The following is a 25385-nucleotide window of genomic DNA, read 5'->3' as shown; positions in this document are numbered from 1 at the left end:
TTCCTCTTAACACCAATCGTGGCTCCGGCTGCACATTCCTGCTCCTTCCAGGGATTCTGGTTCCAGGAATCGCCTCCTGAGACGGAGGCTCAGCAAGGCCCTCAGCGAGGCTCTGAGGGAGGCTCTGAGAGAGGCTCTCAGCCTCTGGTCTCCATCGGCCTCTCCTCATGAGAAGGAGGCTGCGAGACGGTTGGCCTCCTGGTGTCTAACGGCCTCTCCTCCTCTCCCCAGGGACCCTGACTCAGTTCACCCTGGTGCTGTACGGGACCGGCCAGGCCTGGTCCAGCCCCTCGGACGCAGACCTGGTCCCGCCGGTCAGCCGGAGCTGCAAGACCCTGGACCTCAGGCAGATCTGCATCGGTTAGTGGGGAGAGGGCTAGTGGGGTTAGGGGGGAGAGGGTTAGGGGGGAGAGGGTTTGTGGAGAGAGGGTTAGTGGGGAGAGGGTTAGGGGAGAGAGGGTTAGGGGGGAGAGGGTTAGTGGGGTTAGGGGGGAGAGGGTTAGTGGGGTTAGGGTTAGTTGGGAGAGGGTAAGTGTTAGTGGGGTTAGGGTTAGTGGGGTTACGGTTAGGGTTAGTGGGATTGGGGTTAGGGTTGGTTGAGTTAGGGTTAGGGTTTGTTAGGGTAAGGAATGGTGAGCGCAGCCCAGCAGAGTGACTGAACGCTGACACAACGTTTACACTCGCCGTTCAAACCGGGTGCTGCTAGATGTGGAAGTTAAATAGAGTGGATTTAAAAATATATTTATTGTTCTGACCTAAACCACATTGGTGCTTTTATGTTTTAATTAAAAGTAATCAATTAGTTTTTCTTCCCCATTTAAATGTTAATTATATTGGAATTTATTTCGGGAGTGACTCTGTGAACCTCATGACTGCAGAGAGAGATTGACAATGTCGGGCTGCTGCTGCTTCTCACAAACACCGCAGCTGGGGCAGCCTGCCCCCTGCTGGCGGCCGGCGGTAACGACGGTTTAATCAGACCGACTCTCCAGTGTCTTAACAAAGCGTTGACGCTGCCTTCCTCTGCAGTCACGGTTCTTACAGTCGTAAGCAGACCTGTGTCTCGACTTGTAACTTATGGAGATAGCGTGAGGGATGCGTCACAGATCATAAGGCACAAAAGACTCAAGAGTGGTTGGTAATGTGTTAGTACGTTGTATCCAGTAAGATTTATAGAGCCCATTAAGGAGAGACTGAGCTCATCAAGGTCCGCTGAAGCTATTAGGGAAGCTAACGAACAGACGGCTCTCTAACGCTCCTCTCCCTCCTCTCCCAGAATGCACGGCGGGCTACCTCCTGTTCCAGCAGTCGTGCGTGACGGAGTGCCCTCCCGGGTTCAGTGCGGGCTGGCTGCCCCTGAACTACACGGTGGGCAACGGGGTGGAGCCGGCCCAGGTGCGCAGCTGCCTGCCCTGCCGGCCGCCCTGTCTGACCTGCAGCGGCCTCAGCCCGCGGGCCTGCCTGTCCTGCCCCACCCACTCCCACCTGGATGCCGCTGCCGGCTCCTGCACGCACCTCAACCAGTTTGAGCGGGAGACGCCTGGCGGCTTCATGGAGGGGCCGCTGCCCCCCGCCTCGCGGCTGCCCGCCACCGTGGCGGTGCTGAGCTGCGTGGGCATCGTGGCCACCTTCGGCGGCGTGTTCCTGGCGCTGCAGCTGCGCTCCGGCCCCCTGCGGTTGCCGCCCGCCCTGGAGGCGGGGGGTCTGCGGGAGCGGCTGGGCCTGGGGGGCGGGGCCCGGCACGCGGCGTCCTACCACGGCATCCCCACCGTGTGGGGCGACGACGTGCTGAGCTCGGACTCGGACGACGACTATGGCGTCCGCGGCGAGAGGAAAGCCTTCATCAAAACGCAAAGTGCTATTTAGTGACCCTGACCTCCTGGTGGTCCCGCCCCCTGGTGTCCCGCCCCCTCCCCCCTGGTGTCCCGCCCCCTGGTGTCTCGCCCTTCCTGTCGTGCTTTTACAATTCAGTTAACCTCTTCTCTTTTGGGGGTTCTTGTTTTTGATAATCAGTGCTGTGCTGTCTGTTCACTGTTTCCTCCTGCTCTTCCTCCTCCTGCTCCTCCTCCTCCTCCCCGTTGTGTCTGATCCAGAGGCTGCCTTCAGCTCTTCCTGTTCACACCTGGGTTCTTTTCTATTAACCCGGTTCCCGCCTGACCCGCCCCCCTCCCCGTCCCCGGAGAGTCGGTCCTGAGACTGGGGCCTGAGTGACATCACAGCGCTGACCGCCTCCTCCTCTGTGGCTGCGCCTCCTCCTTCCGGCCTCAAAGCAGCGGCCAGACCTGTGTGTGTGTGTGTGTGTGTGTGTGTGTGTGTGTGTGTGTGTGTGTGTGTGTGTGTGTGTGTTATAGCTCAAAGTACGATCATAGAAAGAGAATGGTAGTAGGTGATTTATATATAGATCTCTATGTGTATGTACAGAAATCTCATTTCAAAATCTCATTTCTGAATCTCAGCTGCTCACAGACTTTATAAACTTTACTGGTTTACACGAGGAGCCGGTCTGAGAGGGCTGTGATCCACGACCCTCTGAACGCCGCCCACTACGCCCGGCGCCCGACCTCAGCCCCCACGCTCCCGAGTCTCACTTCATCATCAGAGCCAATCAGAGAGCAGAGTCTTAGTTTTTCATCAGAGCCAATCAGAGCAGAGTCTGCGTGTGGCTATGTGTCGTCTTCCTCTGCGGGGCGAGGGTCCTGCTAACCAGGAGGTCCCCGTCCAGGCGCCCGGTGTAGACCGGCTGAGGAAGACCCTCCCCCTCCAGGGGCCTGGGGGGAAGGTCCTAAATTAGGGTGGCCCTCACAGCACAAACCGCCCGGGGGCCATGCAGCTCTGAACTCTGTGATTTGTCTAACTGGGAGGTCGGTCGTCAACACTCGGTGAACGTCTGGTCTTCATCCCCCTCCTCCTCAGCCAACAAAGGACCACCGTACCAACGTGGCTCATCCCGGAGACCCTCTAGCAATATCTCAACATCTGGTTCTCCGTCTCCTGAAGAGGTTCAGCGTGGAACCATAGGATTCATTCATCTGTAGGTTCCGCCATGGGGCAGAGCCATGGCTGGTTGTCATGGTGATGACCTGCAACATGCTCCTCATCCTCATCTACCTCTGAGGAAGAGCAGGTCCGACCGTCAGTGGTGGTCCTACCAGTCTGGGAGGGTCTGCCAGACTTGGAGTCTAATTTAAATATATGTTTAAATAAGTTGTTTATTCTACAAATTTACTTGGTTTCGCATTTGTCTTCCAAATGTTTGTTTCATTGGTTTATGATTATTATTATTTTTGTTTAAAGGCAAACCTAAATCTTATTCCATGTGATTGGTCGATGAAACGTCGAGTTGAGGTATGGTTCTGGAACAAGCGTTCAGAATGAGTTCACCGACGCTCGATGGAACCGCAGGGTTTAATATTTACTACGTTCTGCTCTGCAATCGGTTGACAATCATCTCGGGTTTTCTATTTGAGGGGTCGGGACGTTGAACGTTGTACAACGATGTTAGTTTAATTTAAAGCATTAATTCCTTTCTTTGGAAAGGGCTCCGTCTGTAGAGATTATAATCAGATGAGAATTGCAATGCCACGTTTTAGAAAAGCATACAAATGTAGGACTTAAACTAGGGGAAGTAAATGTCAGTTTGTTCTTGACTGTTAGAACTACAACCCGTCTAGAGGCAGAATAACGGACACGCACTTGTGTTCTTGTCCACTAGGGGGCGAGCAGGAGCATCGTGTGATCATCTTAGTGCCTGATTCCATCCCGGCTATCCCACCAGTCAACAGTGATTTTCTAAGTCGTTGAGCACACACCTTTATATTGGATAGTACACTACATTATGATAATCATTTGACTAAATATGCACAGCGCAGCTACTTCAACTAAACACATGTCATTCTTCATTTTCGAATATAGCCTACAATGTAAACATCGACGCATTTCCACTTTTCTTTATTTGGTTTGACCACATCGATTCACCAGGAATTCAGAAACTCAAAAAAGTACTGAATTTCAAGAACCTTCAAGTGTGGAGGATTGAAAAGTTTGAAATGCTGTTCATGAATATTTCAGAAAGACTGAGCATATTGTACAGTAAAGAACATGTTATACAGTGCCTACCATACAGGTGAGGAACTCTCATCGGCTCTCTGTCCCAGTGCAGATCAGGATTATTGATTATTTGTGAATAATGAAATCTGCGCGTGGCACCAAAGAGGAACTCATTGACGGGTGAACTCCTGCTGTGAGGCGGTTCTCATGGTCCCACCGTTCAGTTCTGCTCCTGGTTGAACCGTTCTTCTGCGAGCGGCTGCTCTCTGAAGACCTGAGGTCGCGTCTCTCCAGCGCCCAGCACGTGGTCAGAATGTAACGCCGCCGTCATTAAGGGCTCAGCGGAGCCACGTGGGCGGCGCGGTGAACCGCAGGGCTGATGGTACTCCATGGTGACCCGCTGGGGCCCTCGGGGTCGCATACCCCCCCGGCCCCTGATGATCTTATAGAGGAGGACCTCCGTGGATCAGAGCTCAAACGAGGCCTATTTTTGTACTCTATGAACCGTTCAGTGTCATTTTCTTGTAATTTAATGCTTTTTTTGCTCTTATTTTTCCTCCGTTTTATTTAATTGATGTCAATTATAGATTCTACTAAAAAAATAAAGATCTATGCAAATTTCGAGGGGCTTTAATTTTTTTTCATTAAAGGTATAATGGTTGACAGGGTGATTTTTTGGAACTTGAGAAAGGGATTGGTTCAAATAAGCTCTTATCTTTAAGTGTTTAAATATTATTCCTAAAAAGGGAGCGTCACGCTACGACGTGGTTTTCACTCCACGTGACTACTGGTTGAACCGGCAGCAGACCGAAAAAGTGACGACACGTTCCACAGCTCGGTGGATCTGATCCTCAGAGGTTCCTGATGAGGAGGAACCAGTTCCCCTGATGATGAGGAACCAGGCTACCCTGATGAAGAGGAAGTCCTCAACACTTGTTCCTCAACACGCCGAGCGAAGCAACCATCACAGTTACATACTGTGGAATCTGTCTTTAATCAGGCTGACCCAACAGTGAACCGTTTAGCCAGAAAGCAATGAGCGCTTTCTGACACCAAGTCCGTTGCAGTGGCTCGTTGCACAGGGAGGGTCGGGGTTTCTGCCCGCATGAGGAAGTCAAACACAAGCATCTTCATAGATGAATAGGGAAGTGAACCAAAGCCTAGGTGTTCAGCACCAGCTGCCCTCACACACACTTTGGTTCCTTCTGTCGTGAGGACAAACGCGTTCACTCAGTCTGCAGAGAGCCAGACCCCGGCCTGCTGCCTTCTTCACGCTGCCTCCTTAACGTCCGTCCAGACATGCGCTTCGGGGAGGAGCTGTGGTGCGCCCCGGCCCACGCCGCTCTGCTGCGCCTCCAGGAGACGGAGCTCCACCTGATTGAGAGCATGAAGAGGTGGATGGCGCAGCGCGCGCGGAGCGAGCGGGACTTCTCAGTGCAGCTGCATCAGATGGCCGCCATGTTGGAGCGGCAGAGCCGGCCCCCCGCGGCGGACTACATCAGCCAGCTCCACAAGGTGAGGTGTGGGGTGTAGACATAAAACTTAATTAAAATTAATACTTGATTATTCACAATTTGTACAATCTTTAGCACATTTATAAAAAGGAGAGATGGCGTTATCTCCTCTGACGTCATGTCGGATAAAACGGAACAACCGACCGCGAACAGGAAGGCTGACCGAGCGACACTTTCCCTTTTTTGTTCTGACGCCGCTATGTGGGCTCCCCTCCCCCGATCCAGTCCTGGGGAGTCCTTGTGGGTCAGACCGAGAGCCTGAGCCGGGTCATGAGGGAGCGGTCCGAGGACCTGCAGGACGGACCCATGAGCAAACTGACGCTCCTGATCAAAGACAAGCAGCAGCTCAGGAAGAGCTACGGGGAGCAGTGGAGCCTGCTGAGCCAGGAGCACAGCAAGGTGATGCACACGCACACGCATGTATGCGTACACATGAACAGTTGTCCGCCATCGTGGACAGACTGTGTCTCTGTCACTGTGGACAGAGCAGTGGCGTCACTAGGCTGTTTCATTCAGGACTAAAGCCCCGGATATTATTTAATTAGCCCCCCTAATCTTATTTTTTGAAGAAACATTTTCTTTTAAATATTTTTTTTAGCTTGCTTTACACAAGAAACAAACATGGGGATTCCAGCGGCATCTCAAAATAAAGTAGCATAGTCCTTCTAGATAGTCCTTCTGTCAAGAGAATAAACGGTTTAAAAACATAACCAGACTGTTTACCTCAAGTGAATTAACCTATCCTATCCCCAGTCATATATATATGACTGGGGATAGGATATATATATATATATATATATATATGTGTGTGTGTGTGTGTGTGTGTGTGTGTGTGTGTGTGTGTGTGTGTGTGTAAGGTCTGTCTCACTTGTTTTCATTTTACTCTGAAATAACTTCAATGAAACTTTAGATGTATGTGGATAAGCAGCACATCAGTCAGGTAGCTATTTAAAGCTATAATAAATTGTGGTTTTTGTTTATTTAGGTAAAGCATGAAAAAAATTGTGTCTCTGTCATTATGGACAGGCTGACTTACAGTGTGCCTCTGTCACGGTGGACAGACAGACTGGCTGATAGTGTTTCTGTCACGGTGGACAGACAGACACAGTGTGTCACGGGTCTACTAGGGAACTGTTGATGGCTGTATGCAAATGTCCCCGGTCACTTACTACCTTCAATCGACTATTCAGCAAAGGAGTTGGCAGGACACACACACACACAAACTCCACATTATGCAAAGGGTTGTTGTGTTTCCAAGTCCTTACTGATGGTCTGAGTCCAGAAAGTGCTTTATTTGTTCTTCTCAAACAGGGATTTGAACCGTGTGTTATTTTGAGTGACTTTGCTCGGGTGCTAATTAGTCAGAGCTCAAGGGATGCGTTCAAATACGTTCTGTTTCTGAGTATGTGTTCACATCTCACTACAGTTCCAAAGCCTGACCACAGATGAGTTACTCATGATGGGGTTCCTGCAGAACTCTCTGACGTCAGCGAGGGAGACGGGAGCCATTTTGTGTTCAGTCAATAAAAAATATTTCCAGAACCTTTCATTAAGCTGCAACTTTAAAGTGAAACACACTTCTGGTTAATTCAATCTCAAAGTGGAGAGAAGGATGTCCTTTGAAGTCAAAAAGAGTGGGCTGGAGCTGGGAGCTAGGAGGGAGGGGGGCTTCATGGAGAGGAGCTTTAACTCAGCTTCAGAACTTTGGAACGCTCAGAAAATATGCTTTTTTTTAATACAAATTGGCAGTCCTTGAATTAGTGAGGCTTGTTAGTGATATGGAGTGAAGGGGAGTGAGGCACTCAGCACAGGGTGAGCCAGAGGCCCTAGAAGCTGCCTCACTCTCCTCCCAGGTACTTCCAGTTCCCTGGCCTTGCCCTCCCTCTGTTCCTCTGCCTAATGAGCCGCTCATTACATTGTTCAGCGTGTGTTCGCTATGGGGCCGTCGGAGTGTCGAGATATTGTTCTCCTCAGGAACCCGCTCAGCCCGGCCGTTCTGTGCAGGTGGGCCAATAAGGAACTCAGTGACAGGTGGAACCGGCCAGAGCCGGTCCCTGGCTCTGGTCAGCTCTTGGGTCAGAGGTGAACTGATGCATGGCTGGATGAGGTTCACTCTTCCTTCACTCAACACTTAGGGCTGATCTTCTAATGCAGGGCAGATTGAAGCTACTTGTTCATTAGACAAAGGGATTAGGATATATAATCAATAAATTATCAATATGATCAATATCAATCTATTCATATATAGAATTATATGCATAGGGACAATGATACATCGTTAAATGTTTAACATTGGTTCATGGTGTTATATGTTCATATAACATGTTATATATACATATAACATGTTGTATGTTCTCCAAGTATAACACAAATGCGTGTGTGTCTATTTGTGCGCACGCCCGTTTGTGTGTGTGTGTGTGTGTGTGTGTGTGTGTGGGTGTGTCTGCAGGTGACCCAGAGCGATGTGGAGAAGCAGAAGCTCGGCTACAAGCAGGCGGTCCGGGAGGCGGCGGCGGCTAGGAGGAAGTACCAGGAGGCCAGCAAAGGTGGCCAATCACAACTTCTCTAGAGACACAGGGCTGCTGCCCATTGGCTCCTCGCTCTGAGTCCTCTCAGGCAGACCAGACAGTCACTAGAGGGTGGGCTCTGATGGAGAAAGGGAACATGGTTTAGGATATTAGTACAAGGACTTCATGGTCCCAGGGGGGAAGTACATGATCATGATAAGGATGATTGTTTGTTTGTATGTGTGGTGGTATGTTCGTAAATGTGTCTGTATCCCTGTCTGTATGTTTGTGTTTGTGTCCCTGTATCTGTTTGTTTGTGTGTGTGTGTGTGTGTGTGTATGTGTGTGTGTGTCACTGTGTGTGTGTGTGTGTGTGTGTCCCTGTGTGTGTGTGTGTGTATGTGTGTGTGTCCCTGTGTGTGTGTGTGTGTATGTGTGTGTGTCCCTGTGTGTGTGTGTGTGTGTGTATGTGTGTGTGTCCCTGTGTGTGTGTGTTTGTGTGCGTGTGTCTCTGTGTGTGTGTGTAGGTAAGGAGCGGGAGCGTGCCCGGGAGCGGCTGGTCCGGGCCACCCAGCGGCAGCAGCAGCTCCACAACGAGTATGTCCTGGTGCTGCGGGCGGCGGCGGTGCAGCAGCAGCAGCACTACGGCCGGCTGCAGCCCGGCCTGCTCAGCGGACTGCAGGGCCTGCAGCAGGAGATGGTGCTCATACTGTAAGACACACCTCCACCTACAGCACCTACGCCTCCTACTGTAAGACACACCTACATCACCTACAAATCCTACTGTGAGCTCCGCCCTACACCTCTTACTGTAAGCTCTACCTGCACCTACACATCCTACTGTGAGCTACACCTACCGTGAGCTCCACCCTACACCTCCTACTTTGAGCTAAACCTTCCACCTTTTACTACTGGGAACTAAACCCTCCACCTCCTACTGGTAGCTTCACCTAAACCCTCCACCTCCTACTGGTAGCTACACCCTCCACCTCCTACTGTGAACTAAACCCTCCACCTCCTACTGGTAGCTACACCCTCCACCTCCTACTGTGAACTAAACCCTCCACCTCCTACTGGTAGCTTCACCTAAACCCTCCACCTCCTACTGGTAGCTACACCCTCCAACTCCTACTGTGAGCCACACCCTCCACCTTGTACTCTAAGCTCCACCCTCCACCTCCTACTGGGAGCTACACCTCGTACTGGGAGCACCACCCAGGCCCCCACATGTCTGAAAGGTGGACATCTTCAGTTGTTATATTTCTGCCATGACAGAAAGGCGACATCATTCCTTCACCTGCATGTAGCTCCTCTCACGGTGCAGGACCTGATAAAGGATGTTTACCCCAGCATAGTTAAATGACAGGATATATACACTAACACACTAATAGACCCAATCTGTTTCTCTTGTTGTTCTTCAGGAAGGAGATTCTGCAGGAGTACTTCGACATGTCCAGCCTGCTTCACCACGAGGTGGTCCAGATCCACAGCGAGATGTCTGCCGCCCTGAGCAGCATAGACCCCTACACCGAGTACGAGAGCTTCATCCAGCAGAATAGGTACCCACCGGTACACACCAGTACACACCGGTACACACCAGTACACACAGGTTCACACAGGTACACGCAAGTACACGCAAGTACACACAGGTACACACAGGTTCACACAGGTACGAGCAAGTACACGCAAGTACACACAGGTACACACCAGTACACACAGGTACACACCGGTACACAACGGTACCTACCAGTACACACCGGTACACACCGGTACACACCAGTACACACCAGTACCAGCTGGTACCCAAACCTGTACGTTCCACATCTCAATACAGGAATAAGACAGAACAATAACAATGGTGTGTGTGTGTGTGTGTGTGTGTGTGTGTGTGTGTGTGTGTGTGTGTGTGTGTGTGTCTCTCCATGTGTGTGTCTCTGTATTTGTGTGTGTGTGTGTGTGTCCTTGTCTGTGTCTGTGTGTCCTTGTCTGTGTCTCCTTGTCTCTGTGTGTGTCTCCTTGTCTGTGTGTGTGTCTCCGTGTGTGTGTGTCTCCATGTGTGTTTCTCCTTGTCTGTGTGTGTGTCTCCGTGTGTGTGTCTCCTTGTCTGTGTGTTTGTGTCTCCTTGTCTCTGTGTGTGTGTCTCCTTGTCTGTGTGTGTGTGTCTCCTTGTCTGTGTGTGTGTCCCCGTGTGTGTAGGTCTGTGGGGGAGGTCCCGTCCCTTCCGGATCCGGACTGGGTGGTCCTGGAGGATGTGGAGATGCTGAGTCCGGGGGAGCTGAAGCTCACTGAGTTCACGGTGGAGAGCCTGCAGCACCGGTCAGAACCACACTTAAATAATAAATACTCATTCACATAATGGAGCAAATAATAAAGGCTGTATCAGTCAGTAGTTATTGTATGTGTAGTGTCCCTTTGTGCATCCTGTCCTTCATGTCTTCCATGCTAAACACACACACACACACACACACACACACAAACACACACACTCTGAATTTACCTAAACCTGCTCCTCTCTCTCCCTGTCCTCCTCTCCTCTCCTCCTCTCTCCTCCTCCTCATCTCTCCCCTCTCCTCCTCCTCCTCCTCCAGGCTGACTGCTCTGGAGGAGGAGCTGATGGGTGTGGCCGTGGGGCTGGGCGGCCAGCAGGCCTCGGTGGAGCAGCTGGAGCACGACCTGGAGGTGGCCAAGGACTGCTCCCCCGCCGGGGGCCAGAGGTGAGCTAACAGAGCTAACAGAGCTAACAGAGCTAACAGAGCTAAAGGAGCTAACGGAGCTAACTGAGCTAAAGGAGCTAACGGAGCTTACAAATAACGGAGCTAACGGAGCTAACAGAGCTAAAGGAGCTAACGGAGCTAACGGAGCTAACAGACCTAACAGACCTAACAGAGCTAACGGAGCTAACACAGCAAACAGCTACTGAACATCAGCTGAATACCCTGGTGTGTGTGTGTGTGTGTGTGTGGGCTGCAGGGTGTACCAGTTCAGCAAGAGGCAGCTGCTGGAGGAGTTCCGCCAGCAGGTGGCGCTGTCCATGGGCCGGCGGGCGCGGCTGGAGGCGCAGCGGCAGGCTCTGGAGCAGGCCTTCCACGGCCTGGGCTCCAAGGAGCCGCCCCCGGGGCTGCTGCCGGAGGAGGAACCGGGTCCCGGGGCCCCTGCCAACACCAGCGTGGGTGCACTTTAGAAAATTATATTACACACACACACACATTCATTTAGTGTCCCTAACTCCAAGGCACCCCATTACTCCACCAAAATATCCATGTCTTCTTCTCTTCCTGCTCCTCCTCCTCTCTTCCTGCTCCTCCTCTCTCCCCCTGCTCCTCCTCTCTCTCCCTGCTCCTCCTCTCACCTCCTCTCCTCCTCTTCCTGCTCCTCTCCCGTCCTTTTCGAACACCATCCCATAATAAGACCAAACTTCCTCGTCTTCAACCTGTGGTGAAGCTCAGCCTGTAGGACTCTTGGCTTCACTCTCGCTGCTGTCACCCCGTCACTCACACCTCCCCCAGGAACAGACTGGAGACTCTGGCAGAACAAACACTCAGAGAGGAGCCACACACTGAAGACCTGCTAGATAAACACAGCACAGCTCAACAATACGAGGACGGGCCTCGCCCAACCACACAAACCTGCTGCGGTTGTTCAGACATGAGATGGTTATTGTAAGCCGGTGTTGATATGGGCGTCGACCTGAGGCCAGCTATGACCAGTGTAAAAGGATTTTCCTGTCATAGATCATCTTTACACATAACAATTCTAAGATATAATTAAATGAAGTAACCTCTTGGCCCGGGACCAAAATACCTTTCCAAAGAAGCTACACCTTCACTTGCTCTTTTAATACTGTCTGTACTGCTGCTTGTGTCTTCTCTTTAACTACTGTCTGTACTGCTGCTTGTGTCTTCTCTTTAAATACTGTCTATTTAAAGAGAAGGGTTAAATAGACAGTACCGCTGCTGCAGTGGTCCTCTCTTTAATACAGTCTGCACTGCTGCTGTGGTCCTCTCTTTAATACAGTCTGCACTGCCGCTGTGGTCTACTCTTTAATACGGTCTGTACAGCAGTGGTCTTCTCTTTAAGACGGTCTGTACTGCTGCTGTGGTCCTCTCTTTAATACAGTCTGCACTGCTGCTGTGGTCCGCTCTTTAATACGGTCTGTACTGCTGCTGTGGTCCTCTTTAATACGGTCTGTACTGCTGCTGTGGTCTTCTCTTTAATACGGTCTGTACTGCTGCTGTGGTCTTCTCTTTAATATGGTCTGTACTGCAGTGGTCTTCTCTTTAATACGGTCTGTACTGCTGCTGTGGTCCTCTCTTTAATATGGTCTGTACTGCGGTGGTCTTCAGGAGGAGAAGAACAGCTCCACCCTCCTCAGTATGGACGGGATCCTGACCCACCTGGGCGGCCTGTTCAGACCAAGATACCAGGTAAGGACCCAGATACATGGTAATGACCCACCTGATACATGGTAATGAACCAGACACATGGTAATGACCCAGATACCAAGTAATGACCAACCTGTTCAGACCCAGATACCAGGTAATGACCCAGATACATGGTAATGCCCCAGATACATCTTTTTTTCAATATGTTGCTGTGAGCAATTATTTTTTTCCGGTATTTTGAACATTGAGCCTCCTTTGTGGTTTCTCTAGGATGAAATAGAATCAAGTATCATAGCGAAATACAGTTTCTATCGTGTTTTATTGCACATTTTAGCATTTTGTAAATCCCATTGATTTCTGTTGGAAGACTCATTGCTCGTTGGCCGGAAACGGAAAGGGGGGTGTTCACGTTTGGTTGTAGTCTTTTTGCTCAGTTCTAGCCCTACTGTTGAGACGGAGAACCAAGCGAAAAGACTACAACCAAACGTAAACAGCCCCACTTTCCGCTTCCGGCCAACAAGCAACGATTCTAGGAGGTATTCTAGTCCGCTGAGCTAAGAGCCAGAGAGCTAACGTTATGGATTGTACATATTTATAATTCGAAATTCGTCTCAGCCTTTATACCACAGATACTCTAGGGTCTATAGCATATAACCGCGTTGTCTGATTACAGTTTAATTCATTTTTCACAATTTAACAGCTCTCGTTTTGAAAAATAATCACTGTGCCATTCGTTTTAATGGGAATCACAACGGTCTATACTTTCAACATAAAGTGTACATATTTATAATTTGAAATTTGTCCCCCCTACAGATACTATAGGGTCTATAGTATATAAATGTGTTTTCTGATTACAGTTTAATATAGCAGTAAGCTGACAACACCGCAACTGCAAATTAACCACACAGAGATAACCATGGCAACCAGTCAAACAACATGCCGTTCTGCGCGCGCATCCGCCATGTTGATAAACAAAAAACCCCCTATTGAATGAAGTTAAACCGAGTGAGTGTGCCGTTCACAGACACCAGAACGAACAAGTTCACAGTAACGTTCATCAGGCAGTAATACAGTACGTTCAGTTCATGTTCGCCAAAAAATATGAACGAGTTCATGAACTATCATTCAATGAACGCGTTCAGGCACAACACTCCATGGTAATGACCCACCTGACACATGGTAATGACCCAGATATATGGTAATGACCAACCTGATACATGGTAATGACCCACCTGATACCAGGTAATGACCCACCTGTTCAGACCCAGATACGAGGTAATGACCCACCTGATACCAGGTAATGACCCACCTGATACATGGTAACGACACACCTGTTCAGACCCAGATACCGGGTAATGACCCACCTGTTCAGATACATGGTAATGACCCACCATGATACATGGTAATGACCCACCTATTCAGATACATGGTAATGACCCACCTATTCAGATACATGGTAATGACCCACCTATTCAGATACATGGTAATGACCCACCTATTCAGATACATGGTAATGACCCACCCTGATACATGGTAATGACCCACCTGTTCAGATACATGGTAATGACCCACCATGATACATGGTAATGACCCACCTATTCAGATACATGGTAATGACCCACCTATTCAGATACATGGTAATGACCCACCTGTTCAGACCCAGATACCAGGTAATGACCCACCTGATACATGGTAATGACCCACCCTGATACATGGTAATGACCCACCTGTTCAGACCCATGATTATCTGAATCCTAATACTTTTTTTATTCTACCGCGCTCCCTATCAGCGTTCCTATCAAATTACCGCAGCATTCCAGAGCAGTTGAACTGCTGATGAACCAAATTATCCCCAAGGTCACACCTCATGCTCCACACTCCTTCATGGTGCTTCACCTGAACACGGCGCCAAACCAGTCCACCCAGACCAACGCACACCGCTTATTATTTAGGTTCACTCTTCTTCTCTTCCAGACTTATATATATATATATATACATATACTAGACTTATGCATAGACTTATACAGAGAGTTTTTTATAGACTTATACAGAGACTTATACAGAGACTTACAGATCAGTACTGGATGAGTGAGTGTATCAACTAGTTTGTTGTCTGAACCAGTGAGGCGACAGCTGGTAGGGGGCGGGATTATCTCAGACCGGCTAGTGGGCGGGGTTATCTCAGACCTGCTAGTGGGCGGGGTTAACTCAGACCTGCTAGTGGGAGGGGTTATCTCCTATCTGCTAGTGGGCGGGGTTAACTCAGACCTGCTAGTGGGCGGGGTTATCTCTGACCTGCTAGTTGGCGGGTTTAAATCCGACCAGGTTTTCTTTTTCTTTTCCAACACATCCGGTGAACCTGAGATCCCGCCTCCTTGCCAGGCCCCTTGCAGTAGACCGTTGTGGCTCCCAGTCCCCCCTCTCACCCCCCCTCCACCCCCCCCCCCCCCCCCCCCCCCCCCAGCTGCCCCCGGCCCAGGAGGCGGTCCCTGAGGTGGAGCGCCCCCTGGAGAAGCAGGCGTGGTACCACGGGGTCATCCCCCGCCTGGAGGTCCAAGAGCTGCTCCGGGGCGACGGGGAGTTCCTGGTGCGGAGGAGCCAGGGCAAAGCGGAGAACGTGCTGTCGGTCCACTGGGCAGGAAGCTGCCGCCACTTCCTCATCCAGCAGAACAATGTGGGTACTGGAAGGACTGGGAGGACTGGGAGAGGACTGGGGGAGGACTGGGACGACTGGGGGAGGACTGGTGTGTACTGGTGTAGGCCAACGTGGGTACTGGGACGACTGGGAGGACTGGGGAAAACTGGGAGGACTGGTGGAGGACTTGTGGAGGACTCGTGTAGGCCAACGTGGGTACTAGGAGGAATGGGAGGACTGGTGTAGGCCAACGTGGGGACTGGGGGACGACTGGTGTGTACTGGTCTAGTACTGGTGCGTACTAGTGTAGGATATGTGTGTACTGAATGAAGTGGGTCTGCCATAATGAACAGAAGAAGTAACACCCATATCCAAACAACAATCCCTGACACATTTATAAAAGGTGTTCATCTGTCTTCTTCGTTTGTGTGTGTGTGTGTGTGTGTGTGTGTGTGTGTGTGTGTGTGTGTGTGTGTGTGTGTGTGTGTGTGTGACAGAACTTGTACCGGCTGGATAAAGAACAATTTGCAACGGTGCCATTGCTGATAAATCACATTATTTCATCAGGACAGCCTGTCACAGCCAAGACAGACATTCTCCTTAAAACACCTGTTGTCAAGGTAATAATCATGCTTAAGACACCTGTTATTAAAGGGTAATTTCGGTGTAAAATGGATTTTGGATATGTTTTGTATGATAATGAGTTGAAACGTTCGTTTTGAAGCACAAAAGCTGTATATAGACGCTTTCTTCAGTTGGCTGTTTTTAGCCGATTCTATCAAACGCTATAAACTTGGAACGATGGGGGCATTTGTTATGGTAAAAACTTAATCGCTATTTTAAACCACTTAAAAGGCTAAAAGTACCCTGACACTTCTATGGCAGTATAATAAGGGTCTTAACATATAAAACGAGGCATTGAGAACTTTGTAAGTGTACAGATTGTTTATTAAAAATGACATTTTATACACACAATACCGTTAGTAGATCACCCGTCGACGCCATTTTGTTTTTAAGACTCGATAAGTAGATTGGCGAACACAGAGCTTGCGTGTTGCTGACGGATGTCACAATCTCTGTGTTCGTCAATCTACCTATTGAGTCTTAAAAACAAAATGGCGTCGACGGGTGATCTACTGATGGTATTGTGTGTATAAAATGTATTTTTTAATAAACAATCTGTACACTTACAAAGTTCTCAATGCCTCGTTTTATATGTTAAGACCCTTATTATACTACCAAAGACGTGTCGGGCTACTTTTAGCCTTTTAAGTGGTTTAAAAAAGCGATTTAGTTTTTACCTTAACCAGTGCCCCCATCGTTCTAAGTTTATAGTGTTTTGATAGAATCGGCTATAAACAGCCAACTGAAGAAAGCGTCTATATACATTTTTTGTGCTCCAAAACGAACGTTTCAACTCGTTATCATACAAAACATATCCCAAATCCATTTTACACCGGAATTACCCTTTAAGGAACCAATCACCCTAGGCCTCGTCTGCACTTTTCTCCGCACACACACACACACACACACCGACCCACACACACACACACACACACACACACACATACACACACACCCTGTTCTTCCTGCCTCTTCCCTCTCTCCTGCGGTTCCGTGTTCAGACTAGCTCTACTCGCTCTACCGCTCTCTCTGCCAGGACAAGTGGGTGTTGGAGCACGATGACGTCATCCTGGGACCCAGCATCGGACGGGTGGGTAACCCCCACACGTCACCCCCACATGTTACCCCCAAATGTGACCCCCATATGAGACCTCAGATGTCTAAGGGCTGCTTAGGCTTCTGGGGGCTGACTTCAGGTTTGTGTGTGTGTGTGTATGTGTGTGTGTGTGCGTGTGCGTCCGTGTGCGTGCGTGTGTTCGTGTGTGTGTGTGCGTGAATGTGTACGTGTGCGTGTGCGTCCCAGGGTAACTTCGGCGAGGTGTACAGCGGCCGGCTGCGCTTCGACAACGCGGCGGTGGCGGTGAAGGCCTGCAGAGAGGACCTGCCACCCGAGACCAAGAAGAGGTTCCTCATGGAGGCCAGGTTAGTCGCAAGCAGTATTTGAAGACGTTCCCGAAATTCAGCCGTGGTGCAGAATTACAACCACTACGAGCCCAAATGCGCTGTTTCGGTGTCCGTAGCTTTAATGCAAATGAGGAGGAGAGAGGCGGGTCAAGGAGGAGGGTGGGGGTGTGGCCCTGAGCAGCTTGCAGCCACGGTACCAAGCGCTCTGTTTACAGTGGCTGTGTGCGCCTCGCAATGGCAAGGCGCACACAGCCTTTAGCCATGTTCTGTTAATATTCTAGAACACACGGGTGCCCTGGAGCTCTATATCTAAATAATATCATATTATACATAGCTATATCATATAATATATATTATCGAGCCTCCAGACGATATTATGAATCTCAAACAACCGCGTTGAGTTCGCCGACGTCTCTGGTTCTTCCACGTCCACATCAATCTGAAGTAGACTGAACCACGACATGGAGGTGAAAGGGATTGTTGCCCGCGATTGTTGACCGCGGTTGTCTCCCGCCGGAGCCTCGCTGCCGAGGGACCACCGCCTCGGCAGCGGTCAGCGCTTAGGCACCATTGCCTCCTGCAGCGCCGAGGCGGTGGTCCCTCGGCAGCGGGAAGCGGGGCTCAAGCGGGAGACATTCGCGGCCAACAATCCCTTTCTCCTCCATGTCATGGTTCATGTACTTCAGGGAGTCAAAGCCAAAGTACTTTTCCCCCAAAAAAGTACTTTGGCTATATATTGGGGGGGTATATTAACATGTGACTGCATACAAATGTGTCCACAGACATGGTGACTAATGTATGATAGCAAGCACTATTGGCCCTTAAGTAGGGTTGGGCATCGTTTGAATTTGAATGATTCCGGTTCCGATTCCGATTCCTGGTTTGGATTCCGGTTCCTCGTTTCGATTCCGGTTCCTAACGATTCTCGATTCCGATTCTCTTAAGAGGCAGGGTCAAAAAAGTTTACATGTTTTAAATGAGCTAGCTAACCAGAGGTCTTTCTGGATGAAATAGTCTAAACTTCTCCATGAATTTTAATTCTATGAAATTTTTACTTTTTATGAACTTCATTTTGAATTTCTCACAGGGCTGTTTTCAACTAGTATATAAATATCAAATCTATGAAATGAATATAAATGTTATGAATTTTCTTTTCACAGAGGTATACTTTTCACAAGATAGTTTAATTCATTTTTGAAAACTTCACATTTAGACATCCTGCAGGTACTTAAACATGTAACTGAGCTCCCACTGATGGGCTAACCTGGTGCAGGATATCGAACAAACAAAGAGGAGCAACTTGTACAACCTAGCCCAGATTAGCAGCAGGTACATTATAAAATCAGAAACAGTTCTTGTTGAGGAAAATGATCATATCTTCCTTCTCAGGCAGTATGCGTGAGCGTTCTGGACAGATAGTGTCTCCTGCAGTGGAGAACACACGTTCGCTTGAGTTGACCAACCGTTTAGGTCGAGTATAACTTGTTAGCTGCCTCAATGTTGGCATAAAATTCGTTACTTACCCGATAGTGCGGTGCTAGGGTGAGAGTCGGATCCGGAGGATGAAGCAATGGAGGAAGGCCGGCGCAGCGCGTCAAAGACGGGGCACGCTGTTACCTCTACACCGTGACCCCGGAGATGTTTAATCATGTTGGTTGTACACCCTCCTTTGCACGATATAATCGTTTTGCAAGTGTTGCACCGAGCCGACTTGTCATTTATTTTATTAAAGTTAAGCCACACTTTCGAGCGCCGCCGCACAGTTTCCATGTTTAAGCTTCTTCTTCGTTAGTTTTCGGCGGCTTCTTCTTCCCGTCGGCGGACTGGGCATCGAAACTAGGAATCAAAATTTTAAAATTTGAACAATTCCGGGAGAACCGGAATGTTAGTCCCGGTTCCAATCGATGCTCGATGCTCGATGCCCAACCCTACCCTTAACACTAATATTCAGAAACAACACTGCCCCAAAAGGCTACTGGCTTAAGCAACACCAGTAGAGGCATATACTTTCCCCTGAACTTTTAAACGTTGCAAACGTGCAAAAACATAATTGTATATTTATGTGGCATTCAGTCCAATGCTTAAAATATATCTGTGGCATTCAGTAGGCAAATGCTGTGGTAAAGTGTGTAAAGTATGACCAAGTGTTTCTTTCTGTTCAATAGATAGAACTTTATCAATCCCCTGTAGGAGAAATTTGTTAATGTTTGTCCCTATAAAACAATAATGGTAAAAAAATAAATGCAAAACATGACGGTAACTAAGTAAGTAACCGTCCAATCTGAAGGCTCTACTTAACCACTCCCCCTACTAGGGCTGGGCGATATACCGGTAGTCAAATTTATACCGGTATATTTTTGAAAGAGATATGTAGTTGAGACAATATCGCCATACCGGTATATTATATATTATTTTGATGTTGCCTTGTGAGCGCTATTTTATAAGGCCGACCGCTGCTCTCTGAGCCTACAAGACATGTTCAGCTGCTCAATCCCGCCCCTTACATGTACGCAGTGTCTCCCACCCACGTTACGCATCACAACAAACTTTGAATAAACACATGGTGGTAGAGAGTACGGAACCCGTAAGGGACATGGGGTAAAAAAAAATGTTTTTAATGTTTCTCGTGAGCACGAGAAAGTATCGCACGCATATCACTGGCAGTGTGTGTGTGTGTGTGTGTGTGTGTGTGTGTGTGTGTGTGTGTGTGTGTGTGTGTGTGTGTGTGTGTGACGTCAGCGAGTCAGTGTACGAGCGAGGAAAGCGAGCGGTAGCGTGCGTGTCAGTTTAGTGAAGTAATGAACAAGTCCGGTTGTGTGTAAGAATAAAGTACCCAGCCTGTCAAGAATCGGTGGCCGCTTCATTCTGACCATATTCCGACCTATAAGCAGACCCACTCCCGGTCAAAGTGAAGGGTGTTGCCCCCGATAGCATCGGCCCTGGAGGGAACGTCTCCCCTGTGCAGGTTCCGTATGTTTCAAACAGGCAACACTATTGTTTTTTATCACACGGCTCTTCTCAATGCCGTGGAACGCTCCGTTCACTTGCATGGGCCCTTCACAACTTCCGGTGGTGAATTTATATTTGATAATTCACCGTTGCTAAGTATAATTGACCGCTGTCAAGGAAAACAAAGGATTTTTTTGCCTCTAATGACGTCTTTGGTATCACTCCGCAAGTAGTCCGGTAATTAGTCAGCCCCGGCGTCTGTGTTTTCTAAGCGACGTCACAATTTTGGCGGACTATTTCTCTACTGATCAACACTACGAATGCTGGTTACAAATGAATTGTAAAAAGACACACCATGAAGTTATTTTTCGTTTAGGCAAGTAGCCGTGTAATAAGCGGGATAATGTATAGAACGTCGCCGGTCATTATCGAAAATTAGCCCCTTCAGGGCGAAGCAAGACAACTCCGCTGCATGTCGGTGTCCTGGTCGCCCGGGCTTATTTTCCCGATAATGACCGTTGTTCTATACATTATTCCTTACTTATTACACGGCTCTTCTCAATGCTGTAGACTGCTCCATTCACTTGCATGGGCCTTCCTAACGTTCAGCTGTAAATTATTTTTGTTTATTACACGGCTCTTCTCAATGCAATGGAATGCTCACGTTCAGCATATTTGACCACTGTCAAGGAAAGCGTTTTTTTTTGCCTCTGATTCACATCATCTGTATCACTCCGCAGTCTGGTAATTTATCAACCCCAGCGTATTCGGTTGCTAAGCGACGTCAACGACTTTGGCAAACTATTTATCTGCTGATCAACGCTACGAATGATAACAAATACATTGGAAAAAGACACACTGTGTGAAGTTAGTTTTTCGTTTTGGCAAGCAGCCATTACTAATAATACCAATTCACTTTGGCTGGGATGATGAGGCATCAGAGAATCAAGTCATTTTAGCCTGAATACATAGGTAAAAAGCACCAGAGCAGGTTGCTAGTATCATGGACAGTATCATAACGATAACCTGTTGAACTAAATGGATGTGGTAGGCTACACCACGGGATGCATTTGCAGACCACTGCCACATAAATAAAGGTAAGACGCGATATTTATTGCTTAAGACTTGCTGGTGTTGTGGTGAGGTCTTTTGTGTTTTTTGCACTCAAGTGGTCTGCTGTTTTAACTTGCAATTGATAGTCGGTGGAGTCAGTCTCTTGTTGACACAAAGTGACTTTTGGTCATTCTCTCTTTGCTTAAATTCTGGAATAATTGTGGGGGGGAGTGCATGCGTTTTGCGTAATTTCCTTTCCTAGCTCCTCTTGTTTATGTTGTTAGCTTAGCCATGTCATGTCACGTTGTCAACATTGGATACATGAAGCAGAACATAGTGGGTCATATGTCCGATGCTTTTTGGAAACGTTTTCTTCATAAAACGTGCCAGACAGATTTTGTATAAATTTTATTCCTTAGTAATTAGCTACATGGGTATGCCGTCTTTCAGAACCTTTCATTACCGGCACTAAAGAGAGAAAAAAGAGTGCATCCTCATTGTACCCAGCACTTCCGAAAATGCACTTCCGAATGCGGCTCTGTCCCCAGCACATTTCAAACCAAACTGACGCCCATCACACTCATCCCACACAAACACGCACACACACACACACACACATACACACAAACACACACACAGGTGCTGAACGCTGAAGGCTGGTTTGTGTTGCAGGATCCTGAAGCAATACGAGCATCCCAACATCGTGAGGCTGATCGGGGTGTGCACCCAGCAGCAACCCATCTACATCATCATGGAGCTGGTCCAAGGTCCGCTCTGCAGCCAGCGAGGGCGTACACTGCTCCCTACAGCTCCTTATAGCTCCTCACTGCTCCTTACAGCTCCTCACTGCTCCTTACAGCTCCTCACTGCTCCTTATAGCTCCCTACAGCTCCTCACTGGTCTTTATAGCTCATTATAGCTCCTCACTGCTCCTTACAGGTCCTTATAGTCCCTTATAGCTCCTTACAGCTCCTTACAGATCCTTATAGTCCCTCACTGGCTGTTTGATTTAATTAGAGGGCCATTCCTCATTGCTGTCAGAAAGTGTCTTGAATGTTTTCGTTTTCTGTTGTGCCAAGATTCCTTGAAGGGGTGGAAACAAGCACGTGTGTGTGTGTCTGTGTGTGGGCGCACACCCACGTTTTAACTTCCGCTAAAATTCTTCTTACAAGCCTTCCATGTCATCAGAGCAGTTGCCAAGTTATGTTGTGCTTTTGATTTGAAAGCGTGGACTTTGACGTGGGGTGTGTGTGTGTGTGTGTGTGTGTGTGTGTGTGTGTTGTAACAGGTGGTGACTTCCTGTCGTTTGTGCGTGCTGCTGATAGAAGCCTCCCCCCTGGGCTGCTGGTGACCATGGTGGCAGACATCGCGTCTGGAATGGACTACCTGGAGAGCAGGAAGTGCATTCACAGGTCAACACCAAACCATGAGAGAGATGAGCCGAACTAAAGTAGAATTATGAGGCTTTCTTTATGTTGATTGAAGAGGAAAGTCTGAAGAGCCATAATAATAATAATAATCTCTCTCTCTCTCTCTCTCTCTCTCTCTCTCTCTCTCTCTCTCTCTCTCTCTCTCTCTCTCTCTTTGTTTCTTTGTTTCTTCTTTGTTTCTTTGTTTCTCTCTCTCTCACTCTCTTTCACTCCCCCCCCCCAGGGACCTGGCAGCGAGGAACTGTCTGGTGGGCGAGCAGCACGTGGTGAAGATCAGTGACTTCGGGATGTCCCGTGAGGAGGAGGACGGGGTGTACTCGGCCACAGGGGGCCTCCGCCAGGTCCCCGTCAAGTGGACCGCCCCCGAGGCCCTCAACTACGGTACGGCCCCGCCCCTCTCTATTGGTGCATCATGGGAGGTCTGTGGAGGAGACTAGAGAGTCTTAAACTCTAGACTCCCTAAGGTGAACGTCGGGCCACCTTAGGAAAGGAGACTGTTTCACGGCAGCTCTCATGCGAGACGCATGAGAGCTGCCGTGGCGCTTTGAACACACAAACGTTTCCCCTTCGTGACTAATGACATCACCTTTAATTACTAAACAAAGAGCAGGACTCCATTCCTTTTCACACATTAACGAGCGCTCCTTGCTCCAGCGCCTCAGGGCTGCTCGTTACGAGGTGATCATTGTTTCTGGGCTTGCTCCCCCCCCCCCACAGGTCGCTACACCACGGAGAGCGACGTGTGGAGCTTTGGGGTGGTCCTCTGGGAGACCTTCTCCAGGGGGATGACCCCCTACACCAGCATGTCCAACCAGCAGACACGGGACGAGCTGGAGAGAGGTAGGGACCCCTGCTGTGCTTTGGGGTCATGTCAGCCTGTTCCTGAGGGGGTCATGTCAGCAGACGTCCATTAGTAGTGGTGTCTGTGTGTCTAAGCGTCCGTGTGTCTAAGCGTCCTGTGTCCGTGTGTCTGAGCGTCCTGTGTCCGTGTGTCTGAGCATCCGTGTGTCCGTGTGTCTGAGCGCCCTGTGTCCGTGTGTCTGAGCGTCCGTGTGTCCGTGTGTCTGAGCGTACTGTGTCCGTGTGTCTGAGCGTCCTGTGTCCGTGTGTCTGAGCGTCCTGTGTCCGTGTGTCTGAGCGTCCTGTGTCCGTGTGTCTGAGCGTCCTGTGTCCGTGTGTCTGAGCGTCCTGTGTCCGTGTGTCTGAGCGTCCTGTGTCCGTGTGTCTGAGCGTCCTGTGCCCGTGTGTCTGAGCGTCCTGTGTCTGTGTGTCTGAGCGTCCGTGTGTCCGTGTGTCTGAGCGTCCTGTGGTCTGTGTGGTTCAGGGTACCGGATGCCTGCCCCGCCCGCCTGCCCCCCCGAGGTTTACTGCCTGATGCAGAGCTGCTGGCAGACCGAACCGTGGAACCGACCGTCATTCAGGGAGCTGAAGGAGCAGCTGGCTGAGCTCCGCCTCTAACACCACCTTCAACACCACCTTCAACCACCTTCAGCTGGTCCACCTCTAACCCCACCTTCAGCTAGTTTAGCACTAACACCACCTTCAACTTTTTCACCTCTAACACCACCTTCAGCTGGTCCACCTCTAACAGCACCTTAAGTAGTTCCACCTCTAACACCACCTCTAACACCACCTTCACCTGGTCCACCTCTAACCCCACCTTCAGCTGGTTCAGCACTAACACCACCTTCAACTTTTTCACCTCTAACACCACCTTCAGCTGGTCCACCTCTAACACCACCTTAAGTAGCTCCACCTCTAACACCACCTTCAGCTGGTCTACCTCTAACACCACCTTCAGTAGCTCCAGCTCTAACACCACCTTCAGCTGGTCCAGCTCTAACACCACCTTCAGCTGGTCCACCTCTAACACCACCTTCAGATGGTCCACCTCTAACACCACCTTCAGCTGGTCCAGCTCTAACACCACCTTCAGCTGGTCCACCTCTAACACCACCTTCAGCTGGTCCACCTCTAACACCACCTTCAGCTGGTCCACCTCTAACACCACCTTCAGCTGGTCCAGCTCTAACATCACCTTCAGCTGGTCCAGCTCTAAGACCACCTTCAGTTGGTGTAGCTTTTGTTTATGATTGGGTAACTGACTTTACCCAAACATAAAATAGAATTCCCATAGTTATTACATAATTATTATGCAATTAGATAAAAAATGCTAACGTTTTTTTAAATAAAATATGAGAACACAGCAGACTTGTCTATACGTGTTTTCTTTGGACGTGTGTTTTACTCTGCCCCCCCCCCCCACTGCCGAGCCTTCTCAGCATCAAGCTCCCCAAGCCTTCCTATGTTAGGCCAAATTTATGAGCCACACAGGATTAATTGACACATGTACAAAGGTTAGCCTACAAATATACGTCAGGTCAAAAGGATAACAGAAAAAAGCCCATAGGTTAATTCCATTTTGGTGAAAAGCTGAGCCTCCAAGGAGACTTAACGGGACAAGCCTTATCGTCTTGTGAGCTTATCTCGATTAACTAGATGTAAAAGAATAACGCCCCCCCGCACACCATTTCAAACTATCAGAACAGATCAGCTATTCTAAATCTCAAATGTATCCAAACTTGATCAAATCAGCTACTTCTGGGAAATGCATTTTCTAGTTTATATTGCTCTGGCCATTCCTTAAAAGATAATGTGTCTAGGACAAATGAGTCTTCTAAATGCAGAGCAGCACTCGACGGCTGTAGAGCGTTTAATGTGTGAACACCCAGTCTCCCCTGGCAGGGCGAGCCCCCAGCCGACGCAGCCTCTGAACCCTTTCATCCAGCAGATGTACTGGAGGGGCCACGTGAGGAAGTGGGGGTCCCTGCTTCCTAACGA

The 25385-nt window shown here is 49.2% G+C and overlaps 2 protein-coding genes across 3 annotated transcripts in view; both read left to right on the top strand.

Annotated features, from left to right (window-relative positions):
* Positions 1 to 4663, top strand: part of furina (furin (paired basic amino acid cleaving enzyme) a) — a 56291-nt gene extending 51628 nt beyond the window's left edge. For both annotated transcript variants that reach the window (XM_079736703.1, XM_079736704.1), the window contains exons 15-16: positions 232 to 360; positions 1277 to 4663. In XM_079736703.1, coding sequence (XP_079592829.1) covers positions 232 to 360; positions 1277 to 1866 — 719 coding nt within the window. In that variant the 3' untranslated portion in view covers positions 1867 to 4663. The remainder of the gene's footprint in view (positions 1 to 231; positions 361 to 1276) is intronic.
* Positions 4664 to 4931: 268 nt separating this feature from the next.
* On the top strand, positions 4932 to 24751 carry fes (FES proto-oncogene, tyrosine kinase). The gene is made up of 18 exons (XM_079736782.1): positions 4932 to 5562; positions 5787 to 5960; positions 8011 to 8107; positions 8595 to 8778; positions 9489 to 9626; positions 10264 to 10383; positions 10656 to 10781; positions 11038 to 11233; positions 12411 to 12491; positions 14914 to 15123; positions 15582 to 15704; positions 16745 to 16798; positions 17012 to 17130; positions 21787 to 21881; positions 22403 to 22526; positions 22768 to 22925; positions 23262 to 23384; positions 23869 to 24751. The coding sequence occupies exons 1-18, from the start codon at positions 5347 to 5349 to the stop codon at positions 24000 to 24002; spliced, it is 2472 nt and encodes an 823-aa protein (XP_079592908.1). The 5' UTR covers positions 4932 to 5346; the 3' UTR covers positions 24003 to 24751.
* Positions 24752 to 25385: the final 634 nt, after the last annotated feature.

This window comes from Pollachius pollachius, assembly GCF_949987615.1.
Source record: "Pollachius pollachius genome assembly, chromosome: 5".
Lineage (NCBI taxonomy): Eukaryota > Metazoa > Chordata > Actinopteri > Gadiformes > Gadidae > Pollachius > Pollachius pollachius.
This window is presented reverse-complemented; position numbering and strand designations above follow the sequence as displayed.